Genomic DNA, 26,472 nt, shown 5'->3' with positions numbered 1-26,472 from the left:
GTGGTTCGCGAGACAGCAGCATACACCAGAGATTGCCTCCAAGTCTAAGATCCCAAAGGTTGTCGTCGTGTGAGTGGCGCTTAAGACGTTACCAACTGCAGCCAGCGCCACCATGATTCGCCTTTTCCCCAATAGAGCAAACGCGGTGTCAGTGGTCTATAAAAGACGGCAAAGCGACATCTTCAGCGTGAGAGGTCGGCAAGTTTGGTTGCGAGTCGGAGTAGACCTCTAGCTGCGCCGATCTATGTGGCGGCCAATGACCCCCCAGCCCGTTTTGCGAAATTGAAAATTGCTGAACGCTGCATCGTCATCCCATACTCCATACTTGCTGGGCCACATTGCTCTGCGGGCGACTGACCTTTAACTCTACTCTACTCATCTTCCTACCATTTTACCCTCAAGCGCGACATACTTTTGAGACGCCAAATCAACATTCCAGCATCGTGTATTGATATGCCAACAATCTACCCGTAGATTATTGCCTTCCGTTCCATCCCTTGTCCTGTTTCATGGATTGATTGTTCAACGGTGGTTTACTGCGGCCTGGCCGGTTAATCGCTGCATTTTCGTGACAAGCGTACGACTACAGAACAGGTAGCTCGATAAGCACAGCCTTTGCCGCCAACCACTCCGGATTGAGTCGACCAAAATCTTTACCATATTTACATTGGCTCCAAGCATGTCGCAATAGAGCACCCTCACGCAATGGCGGATGGTACCTACCAAAATATCTATCGGGGAGGCTCTCCCATGTAAGCTTGTCCCTCGAACACCAACTCACCGCAGACCTAGAAGTATTGCCACTGACTTGCATCGTCATGCCTCAAAGGACCCCAAGCACACCGAGCAGTGCATACCAGCCCAACATCAACAGGACCAAGACGAGGAAATGGGTCGAAGCAAAGGTGCAGAGCTACGATGGAGATGACTGGGGAAACGAGTACGATGATGACAAACCTAACGACCCCGACGAACCGCCTCCACCGCCGTTAAATAATACCCGTCCATACCAACCGGGTCAAAACGTGAACTCGGCCAGCGCGCGAACCTTCTCTCAACCGGCTGCTTCAACGGCCCGCGGCAGAATCGAATCGACTGACTCACGAAGTCCAAGTGGCCCGCCGGCTTTACATCTCCAAACCCAACAGTCCACGCCTGTGCATGCGCCCGCACAAACGACCGCGTTTGCGACTATCACCAAGTTTGGAACCGTAGAGGCAGAGTCAGCTACTGTTTCCGACCCTTCGTCATTGGGGAGCGCTTCTGAGCGCGGCGCGCCTGAACAACTCGTGTCGTGGCAGTCAGCAGATATGCGCCCATTTGCGCCGCCAGAGGCAATTCCTTTGGTTCAACCAGAATATCAACCACAAAGCGCCGGCGCGGGGTCGTCACGATTCCCCCCTCGTAAAAGCAGCATGAGCCAGCAAGATCAGCCCGGTTCCAGATCTGGGTCTCGCCCGGGCTCCAGCTCAAGCACTCGCCCTTGGATGGGGCAGAGGTCTAACTCACCGGGCCAGTCTGCCGCTTCTGGGGCGGTGGCAAAATCACCACACTTCATCCGGCCAGCTGACATCTACCGGCGAATGGACGAAGAAAGGGAGAAGGAGCGTCGGTCCATGGAGTCAAGCCGGGCGAGTATGGACAGCATGCCTGGAGCGGACCGTGATAACAACCTTAGATCACCAATTGAACAGCGACGTCGCCCGAGTTTGGACAAAGATGATGGCTCAGACACAGCTCGTAGCTTGAAACCCACGCTACCTCCAGTGGCGGAGAGACACAGCGAATACGGTGTTGAGCGTTTGATAGACGAGTCGCAAACTAGAAACCTGGAGACGGCATCAAGACCTGCAGGAGGTGCAATGCAAACGACGGCCACTACAGTGCCCGGCAAGTATGACGGACGATCCGCTTCCACGAGCCTGAAATTACCTGACGTGGCTCGCATGTCTGGCTTTGGTGATGATTTCTTCTCTTCATCTGGCCTTGTGAACGACGCTCAAAATATCCAAGGGCTAGCAACCGAATTGGAAACGCAGTCTCATTACTACGTCGAACCACAAGACTCGGGTGCAGTTTTTCGAGGCCCATCGGCAACTCCCTTGGCTCGAGGTACGGAGGCTACGGTTCAAACTTCTGGAGGGGCCCTGACACAGCCCACAGAGCCATTACGGTGTCCAGTGCAACCTGAAACTTGTTCACACGACAGCGCGACGGATGCCTTTTCCACGTCGGCTACGTCTGGTGCGCGATCTTCATCTTCGCCTAAACATCAACAGGTCCAGCATGAAAGAAACAGACCTTCTATACCCGGTGGTTGGGTGTCAGAGACCACTAAAATTGGATCAGAGGCTCCCACTCCGATGGAAAGATCAGAAATAAAATCAATGGTGTTGTCTCCGGTGCATGACACCGAGGTGTCTCCCGTTACCGACACTGATGGTGGTTCTTACGACATGGAGCCCACGACGACAGTGAAACATGCTCAATCATTGGATATTGGCCACGAGATCATCTCAAAGGTTCAGGCTAAGCATGAGGCCTGCTCAGAAGGTTTTGGAGAGGCTGCAGGCAAGCATGACCAAGATATTGCCGACGAAGTTACTTCAGGCGAGCCAGGACAACATCCCACACATTACAACCTGCCAACTCTACAAACGGAAACCACGTTGGCGGTAGCTGGCCAGCCGTCGACAAGGGAAGGTGCTGCACCTAGCACGAGTGAAGTGAGATCGCCACCTGTCTCGTACGAAGACTCACCTACAATCTACTCTGCGAAAACTCGCACTCCCACCGCATCAGACTTCACGCCAACTGCACCTTTACAGCCTCGGCGAAGCGAGACTGGTGCCTCTGAATTCACAGCGCCTGGAATCATCCCGCGCAACCCAACCATGAGCTCTATCGACACAGCCTCTCCAGCTAACGAGAGTGACCGATTGCGAGAGGACATCATGAAATCCCTTAGCCCAGTGGATGGTCCCGATATGGTCAGTGCCGGCAGCCTTCTTGGCCTTGCCAGCAACAAATCCGGTCCAAATGAAATGACTAGAGAGAGTCGATATCTTTCAGGTGTCTATGACGACTACTTGGGACCTACCGAGGAGAAATCGCTCCGAGAGACGAGCCAAGCGCGCAAGGACGAACCTCAGAAGGCCAACCATCAAATTTCAGGCTCCGCTCCCAGCCAACATAACACAGGGGAGCAAACTTCCGATTTTGTAATTGCTCCATCACAACTGGAAAAGGGCCCAGAACCAGCGTCAACCAACCGTCCTAGACGGTTTTCATGGGAGCAAGGGCCCGAGGACGTTTCCTTGAGCCCTGTCGATGAACCTAAGGGTTCTTTCTTTGGATCTCAACCTCCCAGAGCTGACGCGAAATCTCCCGTCTCCATGGCGTCAGCTGTTGATAGCCGACCAGGTCAGACCACAGGCCCAGAACTTTATGTCGAGCCAGATGGTGCCGGAACCATGTCCCACCAGGTATCGCAGGTTAGTAGCCGCGCAACTGAAGGTTTGGGCACTACGGGCTTTGAACCGCCATCGCCAATCTCGGTCATGTCAGCGGAGAAAAGCCCCAAGCTTGCCAACCAAGCCCTCGAAAACGGGGGTCGTCGGCTGTCTGTCGCTGATGAGAAGGCACTTATTCAAGCGTCGTCACAATCCGTGTCCCCTAGCCCACCCCAAAACGAGCTCTTAGCGTTCTCGAATTCGCCAGGGGAATTATCGCCGGAGACACCGACGCCGACTGCGATGCCAGCGGCTAGCGCCTCCCAACAAGCCAAGGTCATGAGTTGGAAAGACATTCTCAGCATTCCCTCGCCTGAGCTGCGAATTGAGAGGTTTGAAGACGCTAGGGTGCAGTTCGCCTCTATGGATTCGGGCCTAGTCAATTGGATACTGCACATGAAGAGCCAACCAGAACATGCGGACGCACCCGTCACTCCGGGCTTCCAGGAACCGGGCATAGCGTCCCACATGCAGGCTCAGCCGTCGCCAACCGGGGGGCAATCATCGACACAGCAGCCGTATTATCAACAGTATCTCAATGCAAGCAACCCCAACATTGCTGCACCTCCACCACCAGCACGAGCGTCCACCGGAAACCTGAACCAGGGGCAGGCTTCGTCAAGTGGATTTGGTGGTGGAACTAAGAGCAAGGAGTTACTTCACGCGGCGGGCATGTTTGGAAACAAGGCAACCAAGTCGGGGATGAAGTTGTTCGCCAAGGGCAAAAGCAAGCTCCGGTCAACGGGTGATAAGGTATTTTCCTAATGTTCTTCTCTTCAGAAGGGGGCAGCATTTGAGGACGCTTTACTTTGGCTCTGTTTCGGGCTGTTCCTCCTTTTTTTTCCTTAATCGCAGCGTCAGTCAGGAGCATATTGGGGCATTTGCGGTTTTCTGCGCCGTGCCGCTGCTTGTTCGCTCGGCTGCAGTAATTCAATCATCTATGACCTCTCGCACCACAACCAATTGAAGAGCTCCATTCATCGAGCGGGGTCGTTTTACTGTACTGTATGAATATAACGGGACTGAATCCATATTCTTGGCGCTTCTGATCCGAACTCAGCAGGCAGGCTACTACACCAAGTTGCTCACTCCACCACAAGCGTATACGATTTGTCCAAGTGGCCTGAAAGTATTTGAAAAAAAAAGTTACTACATACTTCCTCTCCACCTCTGTCGAAACAAGTCTAAAATGCTGCCCCAGTATCTCGTCTAGTGAAAGTGGTTATTAATAGAACTGTCTTTGATCTAGGAACAGCCCGGCAGGGCGGCGTCCCCACCACGTGCGTCACAGGCCGCAAATTTGAAGACCCGAAATGGTTTGGAGCATTTGAGAAATGAGCGGCGCTCGAGATGGGGCACAATAGTTAGTGCCTTTAGAGGTCCACAATGCCGACCAGGCCATTCGTCGTCGCTGTCGCTAGGCGGCCGCGGTCACCCTTCATCAGTACCCTGGCTTTCAATTCGCAGCAGAGCTCACCCTAAGCAAGCTGAACATAACGCGTCACACAAATCCAAGTCCGAAACCAATTCCACCGCCAACCTTCCCCAGCTTCCCCATCCATCCGCCATTTCACCCTTTGAGCACGATCACTCATCGCCTTGGCTGCCGCCGCGAGCCCCGCGGCTACCTGAGAACAGTAATAATTATACTTATAATCGTAGTCACACTGGCAACGTACTTTCTGCTCTTCGTTATCCACTGCAGCCTGAATTGGTGTCGCCCATCTCCGAGACAACCACCACTTCCTCACCTCCCGCTCCCACCCATCGCCCACCCAACCGCGACCTAGAGCCACATCATCGTCAATCGGCGGCGGATTCGCAATTGCAGATTTCCGCACCCATCGGCAAGCGCCAGCCCACTGGGGACCGCTTCACCTGGACTCCACTGGTCGAGGAAGAAGGTTTCGATTTTGACCCGCCTGTCACGGTGCACCGGCCGGCACCTTTACCTCTACGCTCTGCAGCCACGTCGCCCACGGCGCATCATGTGCCCCGTTTGACTACCGACTACAGATCGGACGGCTGGGTCGAAGTTATAGCCCCGAAACCTATAGCACCACCCAACCCTACGCCTGCATTCCCCGAGCCGCACTCGCAGATGCTGGCCCATATGGCACCTGAGGGGCCAAATGTGCCCATGGCCGAACAGTACATGCAGCAGCATGAGGAGGAGGATTCTTCAGTGCCAGCCCGACAACCTTCGTTTATCGGTTTACCGCCTATTCGGCGTACCTCGACGTTTGCTCTGAGTGGACGGGAAACGGGTCAAGGCGACGACTACAACCTGATGCCGTCGCCTGTGGTGTCTTCTGAGGACGAAGCACCGCCCATGCCTTCCATGCCAGCGGAATACCGAGGCGCAAATACAAACGGGCGCCAATTAACTGGTCCGACTCCGATGGACGCTGTTCAATCGCCTCAAGAGTCTGCACAGCCCTCATCCCAGAGTATTGGGCACCTCCAGCAGACCAACGGGAACAATGGGTATGGGCCGCCAATGCAGCCAGCACCTAATGGCTTCATGAATGGGTACTCTCACGGAACCGCACAGGCACCAGAACAGTCGGGGCAGACGGGACATCAAACGACGGGCCGCAGTGGGCCCGCTCCGGGTGGTCCACAATCTCCATACAATCAACCGCACGGCCATACCGGCTCGCCACCAATGCAGGGGCAGCAGTTTAATGCATCTGAAACGAGAGAACAGCCCGGCATGGACTCGCCTCAAGCGGCCGGGAATCCTATCCATCGGTTCCCTCCGCAAGGGCAATGGAAGCTGAAAGAGTCGCATCTATCGGAGCCACTCGCCGCCTCGAGAAACCGCTCCTCGACCGGCAGCCCACCCGCTCAGCAGCCTGTTTACTATGCTTACGACAAAGAAACCGAAGTTCAGTCTCCGGTATCCGCTGGGTCATCCTCCCAACCCTCAAACCTACCCCTACCCTTACCACGCCAAATGAAGAATAACAAAAGCACACCCCCCGTATCTGCCGAGCGTTTCCCCAGTCCCTTCCCAGCTGAGGCGGCCAATCAGCCCCGCATCCCCCAGGAAGACCAAATACAGCCAGAGGTGTCACGACAGGATAGTATGGGTAGTTCCAAGACATCGTCACATGAAATCGACAACAAGAACGAGCGTCACAACTCGGGCCTATTCAAAGAGACTGGGGGGAGACTCAGTATGCAGCGTAGCAGAGACTCTATATCGGACAAACCAGGAGTGGTTCATTCCGACGATGTGTCCGACACGAGCGTCGCCGCAGAAGATCTGCATGAGACGAGGAAGCGTGGATTTTCGTTTGGGCTGGAGAACGCACTAGGAAACAGCGGTGCCCGACAAGACCGCGATTCGTTTGACCTACCCGCAAAGCCAGCCGGGGCACCGCAATTCGGCCAACCGGAGAAAAAGAAGTCTTTCTTTGGCGCGGGAGTTCTCTCAAAGCAGAAGTCTAATATTGCCTTGGGCCAGTCTGAGACGTCCGGTATGGTCAATGAACCAAATAATTCGAGCCAGAGCACCTTTGCTGGTTCCGCGCCGGCGCCTATGAAAAAGCGACTTTCTGAGCTAAAGGGTTTGTTCAAGGGCAGTAGTACCAAGGATGACCACCAACCAGTGAAAACTATCACTCAGCAACCCACGCAGCTTCTTCAACAACCAATAGCGCCAGGAAGCGTGCAGGGGGGGCAGCCAATGCAGGGCGCTTCTCGTCCCGGACCTCATGATTACCCGGCGCAAGGTGGAGGCCAACTTCAGCTGAAGATGACCTCGCGCGCGGGAACGCATCCTGGACAGCCCGTGTTCCAAGAACAAGGTCCGCCTAAGCCGAACATGACGGGACCTAGGTTTGGAACAAATCCCGGATTTCTGGGACAATCAGGCCCGCCACACGCACACATGATGGGTCCCCCTTCTGCTGGACAAGCTGTTTATCCGGGACAAACTCAACCCCAACCTACCGGTATCCTTCGTCTAGGACAGTCGGGACAGCCACCATACCAAGGACACCCTGGGCAATTGGGGCCTCACGTCACACGTCAACGAAGTGAAACTCAGGGCTCTGGACAACCGTCCTTGATAGGGGCATCTAGCATTGCAGAATCCCAGAAGGCCGGAGAAGGCCGGAAATCTGGCGGCGGTGGTTTTCTGAGCGGATTATTCGGCAAGAGACCCGAGTCACAGGCCAAAGAGTCTCAACCTCAACCTCAACCTCAATATAGCCAGCAAATGTTGCCACGAGGCCAGTTTCCTATGCAACCGGGGCAGCAATTCCATCCAGGACCTGGCCAGCCGACGCAAAACTTTGCGCCGCGGATAATGTATGGATTTCCAAACGGACATGTGCCTCCAGGCCAAGGTCCCATGATGGCGGGCTCGCAAGTCTCTCAAGGCCAAATACAGCAATTTCCGCCAGCACAACAGCCTGGGCAGCCCGGACAGCTCGGACCGCCTGGACAAGGAGCTCAAGGAGGCATGGTGGCAATTAGACGCCCCTCGCAGACCAATGTTCCAATGCATCTGCAACCTCAGGCTTCTCCTAATGAGCGACCCATAATGCCATCTCAGCAAGGTTCCCAAACAACCATGCGACCGGACGAGCATGAACTCCGACACCCTCTAAGCTCTAATCCAGTAAACTCTCAGGCAACGCCGGCAGTGGCAGCAGCACCAGCCACATCTCCCCATCTGTCGCAGAACTCGTCCCAAGAAAGATTGAGCATAGCAGGGTCATCAATTGGTCCGCGTGTGTCTCCCAGCCGGAAACCAGTGGGTTCTGGTTCTGCTAGACAAGCATCGATCTCGTTGGCTATGGTATCAAGTGCACCGGCTGCTGGCCCCAAGAATAAATATCAATTGTCCGAAGAAGCAGGACGAAAAGCTGAACCAGATGGAAATGAGCAACAGCTATCGACGCAAGCGCCGCCCATCCGGACAAGTTCTCAGTTGGGTTCACCTGATAACGTCAACAATGGCCACATGCGCCAGCCTTCACTACCAACTCCGTCGCCATCGCCAGCACCCCATGGCTCTTCCCCAAGGCCAGAATTACAACGACTTTCTCCTTTATCACCCCATCAGCAATCACTACATCCCCTTGGAACACAGATAAGCCCGCTGCCGCCTGCCGCAGGCGGCTTTGGCCTAACTGATCGCCAGCTAGCAGGCCAAGCAATAGGCCCTGCTCAGGGGCCTTTGCAAGTTGGTCAGCAAACGCCAGGCGGTCCTGGTCAGCCAGAAATGGCACCAGGACAGTTACTGCAATCGGGTCCGAACGCCCAACAACCTTGGCCTGTCCCAACAGATACAAACATGTCTGGACCACAGGGTCAAGAACAGACATCCGTACAATGGCGACCGCAGCCAGCCTCGTTACATGAGCAAAAGAGTTCGGTATCCAGATTCTTTGGCGGTGGCAAGAGGCGAGAGTCGAGCTCCCCGCAGCCTTCTAATTCCAATCCATCGGCACCTCCCAAAGAAAGCACTTCGTCCAAACTACTGGGTGCCTTCAAACGGAGCTCCAAACAACCTGATGCTAACCGACCACAGCGCCGAACGTCATCAGGTCAACAGCTGCCTCCACACTTAATTCAAGACCGTGGCCAGATGCCTTCCCACATGACACAGAATGGGCGTGGAATGATACCCGGCCAGCCAATGCCCCAAGGTCCATTGGGTTCGTTTGGTCCTAGTCCTGCACCTGGGCATCCGCAAGGCCCGCAAATAGGTCTTGGTGTACCGCCATCCCAGATGCAAAACGGACGCGGTATGCCTCCTATGATGCAGGGGACAAATAGTCCCGAGCCTCAATACGATCAAGTGCCTATTCCGATGTGTTATCAGCCCGTTCGCGGTTATGGGGGTCCTTCAGATATCAGTGCTTCGCCGTATGGGCAGCAGCAATACCAGCCAACAACGCAGCTATCAGGAAGCCCACCTCAGCAGTGGGATCCTCGTATAATGCCACCTCAACAGGCTACACCTCCTAACGGACAGTGGCAAATGCTGCCTCAGCGAGGTCAGCAAGGCGGGTTCGCCCAACAAGCTCAGAGTCCCCCTGTTCAGTCTCCTCACGCTCACAGCCAGCAACCCCAGCTTCATCAGCAAATTCATAATCTGGCAACACCACCACCACCACCACAACAACAACAACAGCCAGTTGTTCAGTCTGCAGTTCAGAGCCTGGTGCCACAACAAGACAAGATTGTTCAGCCTCCAGCGACTCAAAACTTTTCTGTACAAGCGCATACTGAAGCTCAAGCTGAAGCTGATGAGGGCCGTGGGCACAATGAGCCTTCCCAGCCAAACAAAGGTGCCGACGATTCGCTCCCTGGCCCTATATCACAAGTGAGAAGTTTCTCGCCGCCTGAACGAGATGATGCGCAGAAATCACAACCCCACAACATGGTTACAGCGGTGAACATGCAGCATGGACAGCCTCAGCCTCGTATACAGCAATCCGGATCCCCTCAAACTTATCCCTTGCCTGTCATCTCGGCTGCGGTCCGGCTGCCCAATCCACCGCTACCTCCACCCGAAATGGTTAAGCCGCAACATCAATCTGTCGACCATAATCAAGTTACGGTTAGTGATATAAGCCATACCTCATCACCTCCGACAAGGCCGCCTGTATTTTCGGCGCAGCATCATATTGGAAATAGAGGTTTCGTTATGGAAGAACCTCCGAGAAACAGCTCACTCAGTCCGGATGTCGCACCCCAGAGAACCTTCAGCGTGAGTCCTGAGCCTCCGGGACATAGTCCCAGTGGTCCTAAACATCAAACTCCCAACTCCAGCCTCGACGTCAGCGTGGGCAGAGCCAACAATCAGTCCTCTGATAATGAGGACATCTACGACGCCACGCCTCGGAAGCCCAGCTTTTCCTCCCCGACTTCACAAATTAATACCGCGTCATTTATTCACCAACCTCAATCCCAGCCACCGAACCAAGATGTTCATTCTGCCTATGCTTGCGAGGAGAAGAGCATGGGTAACTACACTGGCGGTGCTGTTGCGGGTGGCCTCGTTGGTGCCACAGCCGGTGCGGCTGCCGGCGCAGTGGTGACACCTGGAAGTTCTGGGGAAGCGAACAGCTACTTCTCGGACGTTACAGCACAGCACAACGCCAATGTCTACCTTCCCCCTGTGGAGCCCGAGGAGAAAATTTTGGTTGATCAACCCGTCGAACTCGCGGCCATGAACGTGGACGACGATAACCCTATCATGAGCGCCACGAGCTACCCGGGTCAGGAGTGGAATCCCTATGGATACGGCGAGTTTGGGGAATTCGAGCTATGAGAAGTGCCACAGAGCATAGATCGCAACTCGCTTCTCGCCTTCCCCCATAACACAGCACTAAAACCATTTTCACTTCTCTCACATATCATCGAAACTCACAAGATGGATGCTGCAGTACCTACCATCTAGGGTTGTTGTCAATTGCTCGTGTAGATTGCATATTCTGCAATGTATCTTGTCACGTTCTTTTTTTTCTTTCCTCTTCTTACATACCCCGAAGACGATGGTCCAACAGTGTAGAATCGTCCGCGACTGGAACTGCGAAAATAAGCACCTGATGTACAGCAGCTATAAAGACACAGCATTTGTACACTGGGGTGCAAATTGGATATGATTTTTTTTTTTGGTGATTGTAGCGTAAGGAGGCAGCAGGCTTGTCAATGGATTACTGCTTCTTTATCATCGATCTCGTGATTTTGAGTGTCTGAATGAGTTGCCGAATTGCTGTTCGGAAGTGAGGGAATATGTATCATGAATCTAAAAGTAGCATATTGGTTTTCTCATGAAGAAAATGAACGCTTGAGCGTGTAACTTGGTAATGGCAGGTACACCGTTACTCCGTGGAATGGACAGTCTAATGATAAAATAAAGTGAAGCCATATAGAGCCATATAGGTACAGTGTACTGGAACTATCTGAAAGCTGGCACTGCCGACCCCTATTTCCTGGAGACTACAGCTGCCGTGATTCATCGTTGAATTGTTAGAACTTGTTGAAGCGTAGAGGAAACGGGGACAACGGCGCGGCTGTGAGGCTCTCACTCATTCGGCGAAGGCCTAGACGAATTACTCTCGACCTGTTCAGCCCTCCCATCCTCAACATTATCCTTCTGCAACCCCAACCGCTCCCTCGCCACCTGAGCCGCATCCACGTCAACCACCTTGTCGCCAAACGCACTCGCGATCTCCTCCAAGGTCTTTCTCCGAGTCTCTGGGAAACAGAGATATGCCGCAAACAAGAAGAAACCCGTACAGCCGACAAAGACGTAGTAGTAATTCTCATGTATATTCGCAAAGGCACTAGGCCCGGCTTCGGTGATGGCAACATTGACGATGAAGTGACTCGCGGCGGCGACGCCCATAATCTTGTTCCTGAGGGCGACAGGGAGGACCTCAGCTCCGTAGAGCCAGGTGGTCGAGTTGAGCATGCCGTAGTAGATGACAACGAAAAGGTAAATGCCCAGAATGGCAAAGCCCTTGCCGACGCGGTTGTCTGTGTTCTGGAAGACGCGCTGCATGACGGCAGCGTAGATCTCGACGACGATGATGCCCGACAGGCCCGCGAGGATCATCTTGCGGCGGCCCCATTGGTCCGTCAGGTAGCGCGTCGTGATGCAGTTGGAGAGGAAGGCGATGGTGCCGTAAATGGCGGCTAAGGCGAGGACGGTGTGAGCGTCGATACCAAGTGATTTGTATAGGATGGTTTGGTAGTACTGTATCACGTTCACACCGGTGAGACTTGTCATGGTTTGCACGACGATGGAGACTAGTACGCGGCGGCGGTAGAGCATGAACGCTTCCTTATAGGAGAGGATATCGCGGGACATCTCGTACTCGATCTGGGCGTGCATCAAAGCGAATTCCTCTTGCACCTCGTACGACTGCAGATCCCTGCGGATTTTTACGAACTCCCGTTTTGCTTCTTCAACCTTGCCTGTTCTCAGCAGCTGGCGCGGCGAGTTGGGCATGAAGGTAGCAAGCCCGACAAACATAATAACGCCCCAGGGGATCTGGATTCCAAGTGGAAGTCGCCATTGCGCTGGGCCGTAGGGGGCATATCCACAAGCAAATCCGATCCAGTTTGACATCATAGTTCCGAAGGATATGCCGCAGCCGGATATTCCAGTGATGAGACCGCGCTGGTGCGGGCCCGCGATCTCGGACAGGTAGATAGGCACGGTGGCCACCATACCACCGACAGCAAAGCCCGCAAGTACACGGCCGGCGTAGAACATGCCAATATTGGCGCTTGCCGTCTGGATCACGGTGCCGACGGTGACAACAATACACATTATCTGCATGAAACGAATCCGGCCAAGCCGGTCACCGATCAAAGTCTGAGTCAGGGCACCGGCGGCCTCGCCTGCGATGTAAACGGCGACGACTGCGCCCGTCATGGCATTGGAGGGGTGTTGCATGTAATCGACCCAGCTTTGATGGGCGATAGCTGTTTACACTTCATTAGTCGATCATAATTACGATGGACATCGGGAAGGGGGCATTAAGAGAAATTGGCATCGTACTGGTCGTGGCTATGCCCGTGTCGAAGCCCTGCGAGGTAAGACTTAGCAGATGTGTCCAATCATTGTCTTTGAACCGGTGTAACGTACGAATAGGAATGTTCCTATCGCCGCGAACAGCGCGATACCTATGGTATACCATTCCGCCATCTCCTGGGTCTCGGGTTGTTCAACTTGTGCAACTAGATAGATCTATCCCAAGAGAGAGATGAGAGAGAAAGAGAGAGGGAGGGAGATAGTCGTATGTTCAAGTGCCGTCGAGTATTTCCCCGCCTGTTCCGATCATTTCCGGGGAAAGACCGCTCGAGTGCATTCGACAGTCCTTTCTGTGTTGCATCTTCACTGCAACCTCGTCTACCTGTACCGCACCGCATTTCGCCGAAGATCGTCGTCGTCGGAAATCTTTACCCCAGCATCGTGGATTACCCGACAGTAGCGTCGGCAACGAATGGAGGAGGACTGGGGTGAAACTTGGAGAAGGGCTGGGGTAACCTGGGGTCTGTGGAAACAATATGGGGCTCAAGTACTGGGAATATCCCTCTGAGCCTGGCCTATGGTTGCCGATAGGCGAGCGCGGGTATTAGCCGAAGGCTTGTTCAAACCCGAATGTTCGATAGCGACGGCCTCTTCCGTCTCTTGTGACGAATTAATTTCCATATCCGTACCAGGCAAGACAAGGGACTGGACATAATAAATACTGTGTCCGACAGGAATAACTCTGCCAAGATACATAAGAATATCGTCTATAGACCCCACAGTAAGCCTTCCTTTGTTGGACCATTTCTTTCCAGCCACTTGCGTGAGTGATCAATTCTGTGTAAGGGGTCCAATACTCTAAAGTCTGACAAGGTGTTGGGGTACTACAGGGGACTCATTAGAATGGATATTATTGCATTTGCAGACAGGAGCAAGGCGCAAGCCACATCAGATGACTGAGAACTCAGCCGGGCATACAAGGTAAGACCAAGCTCAACGAAGAGGAACAACTCTAGCGCTGATCCTGACGAAGAGATTCGTTGAGTACCAGGAATCCTTGGACAGTATCTCACTACCAGGATGAAGGATCTTCAAGTTGTGAGCAAGCACAATTCTGTGTTTCCGGAAACTCCAGAGTTACAAATCGCCCTTATCGACGTGAACGGGGACATTTTGACATTCTGCGCCCAAGCAACGAGGTCATTCCTGGATGGCAAGGGCCACTTCAAAAACATGGAACTTGTGTCTCTGAAGTCTCAGTGGAAGCTACTTCAGCAGGACTTAGGACACTTGGAGAAGAGTCTGGCCACGCATATTGACGTGTTCGACAGAGTTGCGCAGCTCGTTCTCGGCCAGATGGCAATAAAACAAAGTGACGGAGACATGGAATTCTCCACTGGCTTTCGTCATTCACGCAACAGTAGCTGTTAGTGTTGATATCGCAGGAGATGTTCCTTCAAGCAGCTTCTGCCGCGAGTTGATCGACTGTCAAGACTGTAACGGAAATACGGCTTTGCACAGCGCCGCAATTTATGGCAGCATCGACTGCATACGACTGATGCTCAATAATCATGGAACCAATTGCATCCTGAACACTTCGGGTTACTCATCACTGCACGTATCTATAATACATGGTCAAATCATGTCAGCAAGCTGCTCATTGACTTGTACGGAGTCAACGGATCCCGGATCAGAATCTGAGGCGATGTAACGCTACACTTGGCTGCCTTTTCTGGCAGAGACCTATGTTTGCCTCAAGCGATAACGCATCGCAGATGCACAGGATCGGGATGGTTTCACAGCACTCCAATATGTAATGGCCTAGAACAGTGTCCATTTCGCAAAGCACCTGTTCAACCAAGTTCCTGAACTCATCTTTGACCGAAGCAATAAATGGGGTCAAACAGCGCTTCATTCTACATCTTGAAAATGGCCCTGGTGATATGTTTCGATTTGTCTTGGCCTGTAGTGGCCTAGCACATAATGTTAGGACAAAGCCGGTAATTTACCATCATACACCGCCCTCAAAGACGGACATCTTAACTGTATCAAGTTGCTGCGAACTTCAGAGAAGACTAATGAGGCTCACACCAGTAGAAACACAGTCAACCATGTTGCGGCCCAGCGAGGAGGTACCGAAACGATGAACACCAGCTTGATCACATCGCTGATATCGATGCCACAAATGGAGGCTAACTTCGCGAGACGGCATTTTGTTAGGCAGTCATTCGAGACCACACAGAAACAGCCAACTTACTTCTTCGGCGCGGTGCAGATGCGCAGGAAAGACAAGCCCCGTGCCGGGCTCCTCTTCACGCTGCTACGGCATCTTCAAATTCTCAGGTTTGAGCCACACAGTCTATCTTGATGGGCATGAATCGATGAGCTTCGCGGCAAAGTATGGGAGTGTCGAAATGATAAACACAATATGGCTGTCGGTGTCGGCACGGATGGCCAATCATGTCGCATTTGATTGATCTAGGCGGCAACAGATGGATATCTTACTGTTGTTGACACGCTTACTCGGTTGGGGGCGGTTGGGGGCTTGTGTTGACTAAGCAGGTGTCTACAGACCACAGCCTTGCAATGGGCGGCCACAAATATGTTTCCAGCAACAGCTAGGAGACTGCTACAAGCGAGAGCAAATACATATCTCCTCAACTCGGGACCTCACCATGTTGCACTTCCTCCCTATACAGGACCCAATATGGATATGGGAAGATTCTATGTAATTCAGGGAAGTATTTGAAGGTTCCATAGCTCTGATGAATCGATGACAATACAGGTGGACTCACAATACGGCGGCACATGCTGTGACGTGTGGCAGAGGGGCGTGGACGGCATGTGGTTCAGCTGAAGTATGCCACAACACCGACCCTCGCCCTGTTTGCTACAAAACTCACGCAGATGAACCGGAGGTGTTCTCAATAGACCATCACAAGATTGAGTCGCTTGAGGCTGAGCTTGGGTTAGTCCAAAAAGTTGTCAAAAGAGCATGCCATAATATTGGTGCACTGCTGGTTAAGTCCTCGGTGCCCGCAAGTCTTCCCACGAGTGGGTGGAAATAAAAATCTCCGAGTACGACATGTGAAAGAGGACTTGCAACGCGAAGGAACAGTTAAAGGAGAGAATATTTCCAACTTAGCAGACGATAGGGATTCTGAAGAGCACAGTCCTTCTCAGCTCGACACTGGAAAAATCACCACGTCCCCCAAAATGACCCCTGGTCGCCCATCACACGGGGGCTTCGTAGTCGTTATTCCGGCATCATAGTCCGGATGCGGAGCTACGCAGATTAGTTTGTGGCAGTCAATCATATAGGGGAGTTAGATCTACGAGCGAGCTGTGTGAGGAGATGAAAACGTACTTTACCACTGACGGCACGCTATTGGCCAGCTTCTTCGAGATGCTTGAAAAGAAGCACTATTCACTAAATTACAGTACTCCGCTGGATGAGAAACTGGGTAAGTCTGAAACGATTGATCAGTCCGATATGGAGCTCCGAGACAATGTGAGCAACCCGGCGAGCCGAGAGTCTCTGGTCCGGACCGAGAACGTAGCAGAGAAAACCACGCTCCCCGGGACTGTTGGTCGAAATGAAGATTCCTAGGAGTTTTTGGTGGAGGTGCAAAGGTAAAGCACAACCCGTAAGGTTTTATTAGGTTTTTTTCGGTCAGAAAAAGGAATAAGTTCCATCGGCTTACGACATACCAGATTTATGATGACCTGCCGAAGAAGAAAAAAGCTGGCAAAACGGGATGGGCACACCAGTTCGATGGATGATCTAGTGTTTTAAATTACTTATCAACTGGCATAACTATAACACAACATCGTCTCATTGCTTTCGCTGGACGAGATCATGAAGCAAAAGTGTGAAGAAAGGCCCAGGATGAACAGTGATTCATTTCTTGGTCCAGGGGACAGGATGCTTCAAGCCAGCCACTAGCTGCTAGTGTGCTCAAGTACTTGAAGCTATACAAGGAGCAGAACTGTGGAGCAATTCATACACAATACAGCTCTTGTTGGTCCATAGCATGTTCAGACAAATAGGAGTAGGTGATGGAGGCGACCCACAGATGCGGGAACACGCATCCTCCAAAACGTAGATTGATGAGGAGCATGTCAACCTAACTCCCAGCCGATCTGCCGTGGGTTTATCCTTGCATGTATGCTCGCACCGGGTATTAACACTACTTATTTCCATGTCCATTTTGTCCACCTTGAGAGACCAAGCAACGATGGCCTTAGCTTCACAAAGCAGTTCCTACACAACGTCGTCCATGCAAGAAAAAGGTGTGCACGCCTGGGAGTCGTACACAGCACCGACCCATGCCTTCCTTGCTTGACTTCCCGTGCATGCAAGTCTTCCAAGTGGAAAGGAGGGCAGTGGAAAAGAAAATACAGCAGACAAATCGTCACCGCCTAACAAAGTAAGAGAAACAATGAAGAGTGGTATCAAAGAGTAAACGAGTGGGTCTTATGATGCGCCGCCGCCACCACCAAGTGCCGTGTTCCTCCTGGTGTATCCATCCATACCATGGGTGCCACAATGAGAAGATGAAGACATGGCACTAGTCGAACGCCGTTTGTAAATGTATGTGGTATCGCAAATAGTCATATGTGATGCGTCTAACACCGTCGGACTCCATGTCATCTGGCCCGGTCCTCTTCCGATTCACCACTAGACCGTGGACGCGACGACGTCGCATTTCGAAAACCGTTCGAGAGTATGCCCAGCCAGCCTTCTTGGGGGACCTGCCGGTGCGCCCTACGGGGTGCAGGTGACAAGATGCCTTGCTCCACGTCTGATCCATCATCTTGCCGCGAAGCTGAACGGGGCGACAGATTAGCTGACGAGCTTGATCCTTGGGCCAGGAAGTCGTCATCACTGTCATCGCGATACGGCTCATATCGTGGGCTCGACGTTGAACCTCGAGCCAAAGACCTTACCACGTCACCTTTGCAGATGGGGCAGGTACGTCGCCGGGTTGTTAACCATGGGGTGCTGAAGACATCATTAGCGACCTTATCTCCGTGCATACTGTGATGGCAAGTTCACTTACATGCAATCTACGTGGAATTCGTGGCCACAAGGTAGACTCATAACCTGGCTAACGCCATCCACATATTCCTCAAGACACACAACACATTCGACCTGTCGGCCCATGTACTTCTTCCACTCGCTTGATATGGTCTTCTCGTGCTCCCCTCGTGTGGGCGACCTCGGTATCTGTAGACTGGAGTTGACCTGTAGCAAGTCTCCCGCTGACGGAACACCTGTAGTCGTCCTGGAGCGCGGTCTAGGCCTCGAAGGACCATGTTGACTCTGTAATAATGGTGTCGTCGGGGATGGAGGCGAGGGAGACTGCAATCTGGGAGAAGGGCTCGGGGTGGACGCCACAGTATGGTACGTTCGAACCGGAAGTCTCTCCACAACGGATTTGGGAGCCCTCCATCTCCGACGGCGAATACGCGCTCGCAGAATGAGGAGCGCATATACCACAGTCAAGGTAATCAGTGGGCTGATAACCAAAACTAAGAGCGTATCAAAGAAGGGGCTAGCGCCACTCGAAGGCGTGATAATAACCCAAAGGCCTTCGCGTTCCTCAGGGGGAGAAGGGCCATTCTCGCCAGGTGCCGGCTTCTCAATAATGGGTGTGTTGATGGGAGGAGGGTGCAGCTCGGTCTGGGAAAAGTCTGCACCATCGTCATCACCAAAAAGTTTGGCAAGAAGCCCGCCATGACCGCTGGATTTGGAGTCGGTCTTGTCAGACTTGGTCTTTGTGATGCTTTTATCTTTGTCTGAGCTGTCAGCAGAATACTCTCCGCTCCCTGGCGTAATGCTGCCACCTTTTGGACCGTTAGGGTCTTTGGAACTCTTGATATCCTGTTTGCTCGTAGTGCTTTGACCGGACTTCTCTGAAGGCTTATTGCTGCCCTTGGAAGGGCCCTGGGATCCTACTAAGTCCGGATCCCGCCAGTCTTCGACACCAATCTGGAATCCATCGCCATTTGATTGTTTGGAGCTTGATTTTGAATCCTTTTCCGTTTCGGACTTTGATGCCTTCTCGAGGCTGTTTCTGATAATCTTGTCCTTTTCGTCAGAAAAATCCTCTACCAGGACCCAGTCGTGCTGACCACTGTTAGGCGGCCGGCTCCTATCAGCAGAGTCAGAGCTCGAATGCCAGCTAAATATTTGAGCGAACCAGCTTTGGCTGCGAGGTTCTGATCCGGCAGGGTCACCAGTCGTTGAGGGAGCGTTCTTCGCCGCTGAAGCCTTGGCTTTGGGCGTAGCAGTAGCCTTAGGAACGACGGCCGTGGCTGTAGTCTTTTTGTTCTTACGGGCCTTATCCGAGTGTTGAACTTGCAGCGAGGGCTTTCCGTTCTCATCAATTATGTCCTCAATATAGCTTCCAGGCTGCATCATCAAAGAGAGCAGATATGCCGTAGTACGAGATGTGAAAATGGAGGGTATGGTCACATTTGATGTGTCACCACGGGCGAACATCTGTATGAGCGGACCGCCTCGCTGGTTGTCACCCACGATCAAGCCCACAGCACCTCGTCTTTGTGCCCACTTGACCTTCTCCAAGAATCCGCAGCCGCCGCGACTCAGAAGCACAATCTTGCCGGCAATCTCGGCCCCCTCCTGGATAGATTGAATATCGGCATGGCCAGAGCCTGATAGGCTATTAGCATCGGTCTGGGATTTCTGTGACGTTTCTAGACCGTCTTGTAAATAGTCGTCGGTGCCGTCGTCTACTGATTTTTCCTTGGTCTTCGATTTCGAATCGGACGCGGCGGTTCGATCTACCATAGGACTCTTGGAGTCATCGTCGCGCTTGAGGCTTTTGGTCTTGCTCGCAGCAGTACCTGACGGGGACTTGGACTTGGACTTGACTTCCTTGGATGCCGTCTTCAAGGCTGCATTATTGGTTCCATCGTCCCATCCGGGCACATCACTACAGCCGAGCTCCCCTTCGCCTTCGCCATCCTGCAGTGACTCCTCGGTGAAACCACTGCCTATCCATAATTGACCATCGAGACCTTTCGTCGGAAGCGGGGGTCCAAAGGCAGCGGGTCGCGCGGCGAAAGACGTACTGTTGTCGTTGGCAATTGTTATGATGGCATTTGGTGGGAAAAGCGTGAAGGGCGCTGAGAAGGAAAAGAAGGATCGGAAGCCTGACTGCTGCTGGCTGGCTGCTGGGACGGTTGCAGTGGGACCGGCTTGCCCAACTGAAGTAATGGAGCGGCAAAGGAGGAACAGGCAGGCGGCGAAGAAGAGGACGAGGATAGCGATCCTCGGGGGACGCATGTTTGCGTCGGTTCGTGAATGTTCGGGAACGAGGGTGTTGCGGAATCGATGCTCTGCTGTCGAGTTCCGAGTTCTAACGTTATTTCAATGTACGGGTACTGGCGATTCAGCCTGTCAATTTGGGGCGCCACCATTCGTAATCGGGCGTTAACAGAGCTTGCGACCAAAGTGAATTGTGGAAATATACACAAGAGAGTCTTCAGGGCGGAGAAGAAGTCAAAGAGAATCCTCAAAGTCGAAAGAGGATGAAGCGGAAGCGAAAGGAAGAACGACACGGCAGGGTAGGTACGGAAGGTGCTCAGGTGATTCTGCAGCGGAGTTGTTGGAATGGATGATGCTCAATCTAGATTGTGACTTTCGGGTTGCAGTGGTGCACTGGTGCCACTAACAAGTGATGCGACACAGCCAGAGTGAGACAACTCGTGGACGAATGAGGCCAGGCGGCAGGGACCCGTTCACTTCTAAAGTTCATGGCAGTAGTTGCATGTTGCAATGGAGGGATGCACGGCTCTAAAGTGCTCAAGGAGGTTAGCCTGTGTCTTGCAAGCACTTTATTCAGCGACTTTTGTCACGGACTGGAGCCACCAACTCTACAGCTACGATATGTACAGTAACTCAACACTTCCAGCTTGATTGCCCCTAGGTTCTGGGTTCTCTGATTTCAACTCTTTGTTGCACATAATAGTTTAGCATCTTGCTCTTTTGAGCACACTAACTTTAACTCTTTGGTTGTTGTATCCAACCTACTAACATCAAGCAATTTGCATTCAACTATTGATCACATGCCCCTGTTTCCTTAGCAACTTGTTGAACTCAAACTGAGACACATCAAGGCCATCGCATTTGAATAATGCCTGATGAACTTGTCACCAGACCCGTATGATCGGGAGTTCTTGAAATATCTAGTTAGTGCAATACCTGTAGGCCCAGGCAAGGGCAAGGTAGCCTTAGAATCACAAAGTTTATCTTCCCATAGGCGCCTGATTGTTCACTGATGAATTGCCCACGAGTATGGTTGCTTCAACACCTTACAGTAGACAATGATATCATCCCGGGATGCCACTTTCCCATCTCCACTTGTCGCAAACGCTATTTGGCCATCATTCGTCTCCCAGATTTACATCCAAACCCCAGTGACTTGTCACGAAAGTCGTTTCGACGCCCTGTTCGCTTGGATGTTTTAGCGGCAAGGCGGCCGTTGGCGGGGTTGACATTCGGCTTGGCGGCACACGGGCAACAACAAGTCATTGATTTTCGCAAGGATCTATCCCACCATCTCACTACAAAATGGAGCCTCTTCATGAGCTACAAGGGGGGTGACTAACTGCCACAGACGTCCCTGAAGATTGCAACGGCTAACCCGGTCAACAAGTGAATGCGGTATAGGCCTACCATAGGTCTGCCGTAGTTCACATCCAGTAGCTAATAAATATCGAAAAGGTTAGAGGTATGCATCTCGAAGCGCTTGCGAACATGTTAGGTCAAGAGCTTGGCTGCATCAATGACGATTCCATACATACGCAAGAGACGTTAAGGTGAGCGTAAAATGGGCTTGCTTTGGTGCTTTAAGTGCTTTCCTAGTAAGCAGCTCATATTTACAAATCTGATCCCTTCACATACCTGCCCTATTTCTTTCTAGAAAAGAAGGTTTGCAGACCTTCATGAGCTTCAACTCCGTGAAACAAATGCCAAAGATAAGATGAAGTATTGCCTGGCATGGTCTGACCCGAGCTACATATACAGGCCTACTACGTGATCAACAACACTGCTAACCTTGTAGCTGCTCTTTTTCGTCCTATGTGCGCGTTCTTAAGCTCCAGAAATGTCACGTGTTGCAGATGATATCATATGATACTTTGGTCAATTTACCACATACCGTTTCAAGGCTGATTGTCATATAATCTTCTTGCTGTCTCAAGAATAATCCTGGTCTTAGAGTGACTCGTCAAGATTGATGTGTCAACAAGAAGAGGTCGCAAAAAATACCTGAAACTAGTTAGTGGCGGACGTGATGCACGTGCATGGCTGCGACAGGCATTAAGTTTTTGACCTAGTCAACAATGTCTGAAATCTGTCACCGAATCTGCATACAGTATTTGCATGTCACCGAGAATATAACTAGGGACGCTAGACCGTCTCATTAGTCTTTAGCCACAATGTAATTTGGTACACCGCGAGAGCATTAAGACTATATAGTTTCACTGTAACTTCCGGGTGTATGGGCTGTGCTGATTAATGAATCAACTCCATTGACAACGCGGTCAATTTTGGTCAGCTGTGTCGACGTAAGATCGGCAAGAGTATCTAGACCGGATTCCGTTTCCGGTAGTTTTACTTATTGTAAACTGCAACAACGTCTAACATATCTTAACGAATAATATGGGCCGCTGTGGCATACTATGGGGCAAACATTCAGGACCTCCTAAAAGTAGTTGGACTTGTGTGGAAAGCGCTGAGAGCTGTACAGTTCGTGTCAGATTCAGGGCTAGTCCTAACCGGCTTGACGACGGTGGCCTCTGGTGTCGGCTAATGGAAACATCATGATGCTTTTAACAAGCGAAACATTTTAAACCCCCGAAGCGTGTGTTGGATGTTTTAACTTGATCTTATGGAAAGCAGCAGTTAAATAAACTTAGGAGATCTACATGTAGTGGCCGAAGTAGATTACTCAAGTAGATATGCAGTATGCTTCTCAGTATGGATTTATATCACGCAACGCTCTACTTCAATGTTAACAACTCAAATCCAACTTCAAAAATAAGATCAAGACTAAGTATTGTAGGTTCATGTCTGTGATAAGTGACAGTCTATGCTGGTTAATTTCTCTAAGTTGAGACGCACCTATGGTTTCCACCGCCATTATCAAGTCAACAAATCTAGATACCCCAACATAAGATGCTTCCTGTGAGCTTACCCAAGTAGGTTTATCATTCCACGGCAACCCTATCTCAATTAATTAATAAGTATTCTCTGTTTTCTTCTTTATGTACTGTCTGAAAGCTGCCCTAACAAACGAAACCGTAAAGCTTCAGCTAGGAAATTTCGTTTACTCTATTGTTAGACACTTCGACGTAAAGTATTTAAGCATTTTATATAACTTCTCCCACTCTATGCTGTGCTTCTTGCCGGAACCTCCATAGAACCAGAATCAAATACCTGTGACTATCGCTAGCTCGCCTAGACAACTGACCGTTTTGATCGCAATAGGACTTTCTAGCAGTAACGGCCTATCTACTAAGGTTTTGAGCCTATATGATTTATGAGAATTATTACAGTGCGAGTTAGGGGTTTTCATTATCCGATAACTCGTTCTTCTGGTCACCAGCCAAAGTACAATACAGAACGTAACCATCGTGATCTTATGGACGAGGCTCACCAGTGTGTCAACATGGGGAACTAGGTCACAGTTTCCATTTGGAAATCAATTTTTGACCAACTACTTAACCTTTCTCTCTCGTTCAGGGATTGTCATGGCCGACGTTTTCAGATTTTATCCAATTTATCAGAGATAATGCCTCTGGTGTAGCAATCAGCAAAGACAATACAGGTTTTGACAGGAAAATGCACCGGACATTATTCGCTTCACTTGCAGCTGGTCCACTGATGCTCATAAAAACTAAGCAACCCAAGAGATGATGTATTTCAAGCTTAAAAACATGTACATATGTAACTTGTGGGCACATATGCACTGAAAACTCCGAAGTCAGCGCTAACTGTGTCACATATAAGGCATCAAGACTCAAAGGGTCGAATAATTGCTGGCTCGGTACAACACGGGGCCGAATGCATCCTGAAGTTGATCGACCCAATGATGTAGTGTGAAAAGGCTACCGACATAAAGATGGAAGGAACTGAACCAAGTTAATAGTCAGGATCCCGAACTTGGTGGTAGGGTCGAAATACGATTCATGATATAATTGGAATAGACAAGGGACGTGATATAATCGGCCGTGGAATGGCCATTACAGTCACGTTCCAAAAGTCCGAGGACCGCCCCGCTAGAACATCAAATTGATACAGGGCACTACAGCTGCCACTTGGCCAATTCTCCATGAATATAAGCGATATACACATAAGATAGAGTGAAAACGAAGTTTCGTGTGTAGAGATTGGTGTTGTATATACTAACCGCGGGCCCTTTTCACCGCACGAAGCTAGCGCTTTAGTTTAGTGTCAGCCGTCTAATTAGATCGCCCGGCACCACTACTCAAGCCCTTTATATTGCAGCCTTAACTCTTCAACATCGAGCTTATTTTATTTTCAATTTGAATTTTTAGGGCATTATATACTACGATACCTCTTTAGGTAGGCCTATATATAACTAATAGGGTTAATATCTAGATTATAAGCTAGCTATTTATTATTATTATTTAGTCCATGGCCGCTGCATACACGTAGAGACCTGGCAACGGCGACGGGGAAACCAGTAGTCAGCGGGACTATCACAAGGTGGCTACTCAGGACTGGCCGGATAGCGCTTAGGCCCGGATAATATCGATCTTCTCAGGGGGACTTTGTTAGTAGGGTGAGAACTAACATAGTATTGTGGTGGACGTAACGCAGTCGCCAATAGGGCGAACCGACGACGCAGCGTATGTATTTAGTCCAGCCATTAGGGCACGGTTTGACATACGGTACCTCTGCTAGTACTCCCGTATGTCAAACCGTGCCCTAATGGCTGGACTAAATACATACGCTGCGTCGTCGGTTCGCCCTATTGGCGACTGCATTGCGTTCACTACCATACTACGTTGGTTCTCAACCTACCAACAAAGTCCCCCTGAGAAGATCGATGCTATCTGGGCCTTGAAGCTGTCCGACCCGTCCCTAGCAGCCACCTTACAATAGTCCCACTAACTACTGGTTCTCCTGTTGCCGTTGCGAGGTCTCTGCGAGAGTATAGTGGCCGTGGTGCGATAGCGGCCCGTGATCGTTCCCTCGGTCCTTCCAACAGCCCGCAAAAGAGGATTACGTGCTCTGCCGTCTCAGGGGCGTCGCCACAGCGGCATAGCGGCGAGTACACGCCAAAAGCCCCTGTCTTGAATAAGAAGGCTGCTAGTCCTATTTTTTCCGTCCTGATCTGGCACAGCGTAGACGCTTCCAGTCGGTTCAGGCCGAAATACTTGCCCCCTTTCGGTATCTGCATCGAAGGGCCCTCCGGTTCCTCAGCGATGGCGCGTCGCTGGCGATCGTAATACTCTGCTCCGGTGAGCCATCTCTTCCTCCAGTGGCCGAGGAGGGCAGCCGGGACCTCCTTTTCCTCACTCATCCACTCGGAGCCCCGGGCCTCCTTCTCCATAGTGTACCCTGCCGGTCGGAGTAGCTGCGACGCCTGCTTCCTCTTCGCCAGTCTATCCTGCCGGAGTATATGTGACGCTTTAGCGCTCGCGCTGCGAAGCAGATTTCTCTTCCCGCTAAGCCGTAGCCGTTCTTCAAACTTAGCAGCCCGGGCACTAAGATAGAGGTCTAGTGGCGGGATTGCTGCTTCTGCTTCCAGGTGGCGAACCGGCGTCGCTTTGTGGGCGCCACAGACTACCCGGAGGCACTCGTTCTGTATCCCCATCAGGCTCTTAGCTGGCCCTGCCGGTTCCTCACTTATAGTATGCCACGCAGTCGCCCCGAAGGCGATCGCGCTACGGATAACCACCGTATATAACAGCCTCGCCCGTATAAGATCGCAGCCCCACGACATATTGACTAGCTTTGTCAGGGCTAGCTTTTGAGTTGCCATTTTTGTTTTAACACGCTCAACATGGGCGTGCTACGTCAGTTTGCGGTCGAACCAGACTCCTAGGAACCTCGCTGAGACTACCGGCGACACTGTGGCGTCCCCAAGGCGAATACTTTGCGGCAAGGGCTCTCGGGCCCTAGTAAAGTGCATTAGCTCACTCTTGTCAGGAGCGAACTCCATCCCGTGCCTCACTGCCCACCGCTGACACGTAGCCCATGCGCTCTCCAACCGGCGGCAGGTCGTGTCTGGATGTCAGAGAACAGAATGCCATAGGCACCAGTGGGTGTCAGGACACTGAACGCAAGACACCGGTGGGGCGCCGGAGGGGTGTTTCGGACAAAAGACTCCCGAGTCATGATTACAATCTATGTGAAGCTTTGGGATGACGAGAGTCAAGATCCTT

The 26,472-nt window shown here is 51.7% G+C and overlaps 3 protein-coding genes across 3 annotated transcripts; 1 reads left to right on the top strand and 2 right to left on the bottom strand.

The window, feature by feature from the left end:
* The first annotated feature begins 531 nt into the window (after nt 1-531).
* On the top strand, nt 532-9,771 carry BCR38DRAFT_43771 (uncharacterized protein). Its single transcript, XM_040860539.1, has 4 exons — nt 532-752; nt 830-4,265; nt 4,762-9,529; nt 9,598-9,771. Exons 1-4 carry the CDS (start codon nt 706-708, stop codon nt 9,624-9,626), a joined length of 8,280 nt encoding a protein of 2,759 aa, XP_040712873.1. The 5' UTR covers nt 532-705; the 3' UTR covers nt 9,627-9,771.
* A 1,794-nt stretch (nt 9,772-11,565) lies between these two features.
* On the bottom strand, nt 11,566-13,197 carry BCR38DRAFT_349459 (general substrate transporter; the record flags this gene model as incomplete). Its single annotated transcript, XM_040856494.1, has 3 exons — nt 11,566-12,974; nt 13,051-13,078; nt 13,138-13,197. 3 exons carry the CDS (start codon nt 13,195-13,197, stop codon nt 11,566-11,568), a joined length of 1,497 nt encoding a protein of 498 aa, XP_040712872.1.
* Nucleotides 13,198-17,561: 4,364 nt separating this feature from the next.
* BCR38DRAFT_43759 (uncharacterized protein) lies at nt 17,562-20,749 on the bottom strand. Its single transcript, XM_040860527.1, has 3 exons — nt 18,874-20,749; nt 18,087-18,819; nt 17,562-18,028 (listed from the first exon to the last, which is right to left on the bottom strand). Exons 1-3 carry the CDS (start codon nt 20,336-20,338, stop codon nt 17,674-17,676), a joined length of 2,553 nt encoding a protein of 850 aa, XP_040712871.1. The 5' UTR covers nt 20,339-20,749; the 3' UTR covers nt 17,562-17,673.
* Nucleotides 20,750-26,472: the final 5,723 nt, after the last annotated feature.

The sequence above is a fragment of the Pseudomassariella vexata genome, assembly GCF_002105095.1.
Source record: "Pseudomassariella vexata strain CBS 129021 chromosome Unknown BCR38scaffold_11, whole genome shotgun sequence".
In the NCBI taxonomy this organism is placed as follows: Eukaryota; Fungi; Ascomycota; class Sordariomycetes; order Amphisphaeriales; family Pseudomassariaceae; genus Pseudomassariella; species Pseudomassariella vexata.
This window is presented reverse-complemented; position numbering and strand designations above follow the sequence as displayed.

What these genes read in the sequence shown, in the direction of transcription:
- BCR38DRAFT_43771 (XM_040860539.1), top strand. Translation starts at nt 706, where the DNA reads ATGGCGGATGGTACCTACCAAAATATCTATCGGGGAGGCTCTCCCAT. An exon ending in TATCGGGGAGGCTCTCCCAT is followed by an intron (nt 753 to 829) that starts GTAAGCTTGTCC and finishes CATGCCTCAAAG; the next exon opens with GACCCCAAGCACACCGAGCA. An exon ending in TCCGGTCAACGGGTGATAAG is followed by an intron (nt 4,266 to 4,761) that starts GTATTTTCCTAA and finishes TCTTTGATCTAG; the next exon opens with GAACAGCCCGGCAGGGCGGC.
- BCR38DRAFT_43759 (XM_040860527.1), bottom strand. Translation starts at nt 20,338, where the DNA reads ATGCGTCCCCCGAGGATCGCTATCCTCGTCCTCTTCTTCGCCGCCTGC. An exon ending in AGACCCTAACGGTCCAAAAG is followed by an intron (nt 18,820 to 18,873) that starts GTGGCAGCATTA and finishes GCTCAGACAAAG; the next exon opens with ATAAAAGCATCACAAAGACC. An exon ending in GAATTCCACGTAGATTGCAT is followed by an intron (nt 18,029 to 18,086) that starts GTAAGTGAACTT and finishes TGATGTCTTCAG; the next exon opens with CACCCCATGGTTAACAACCC.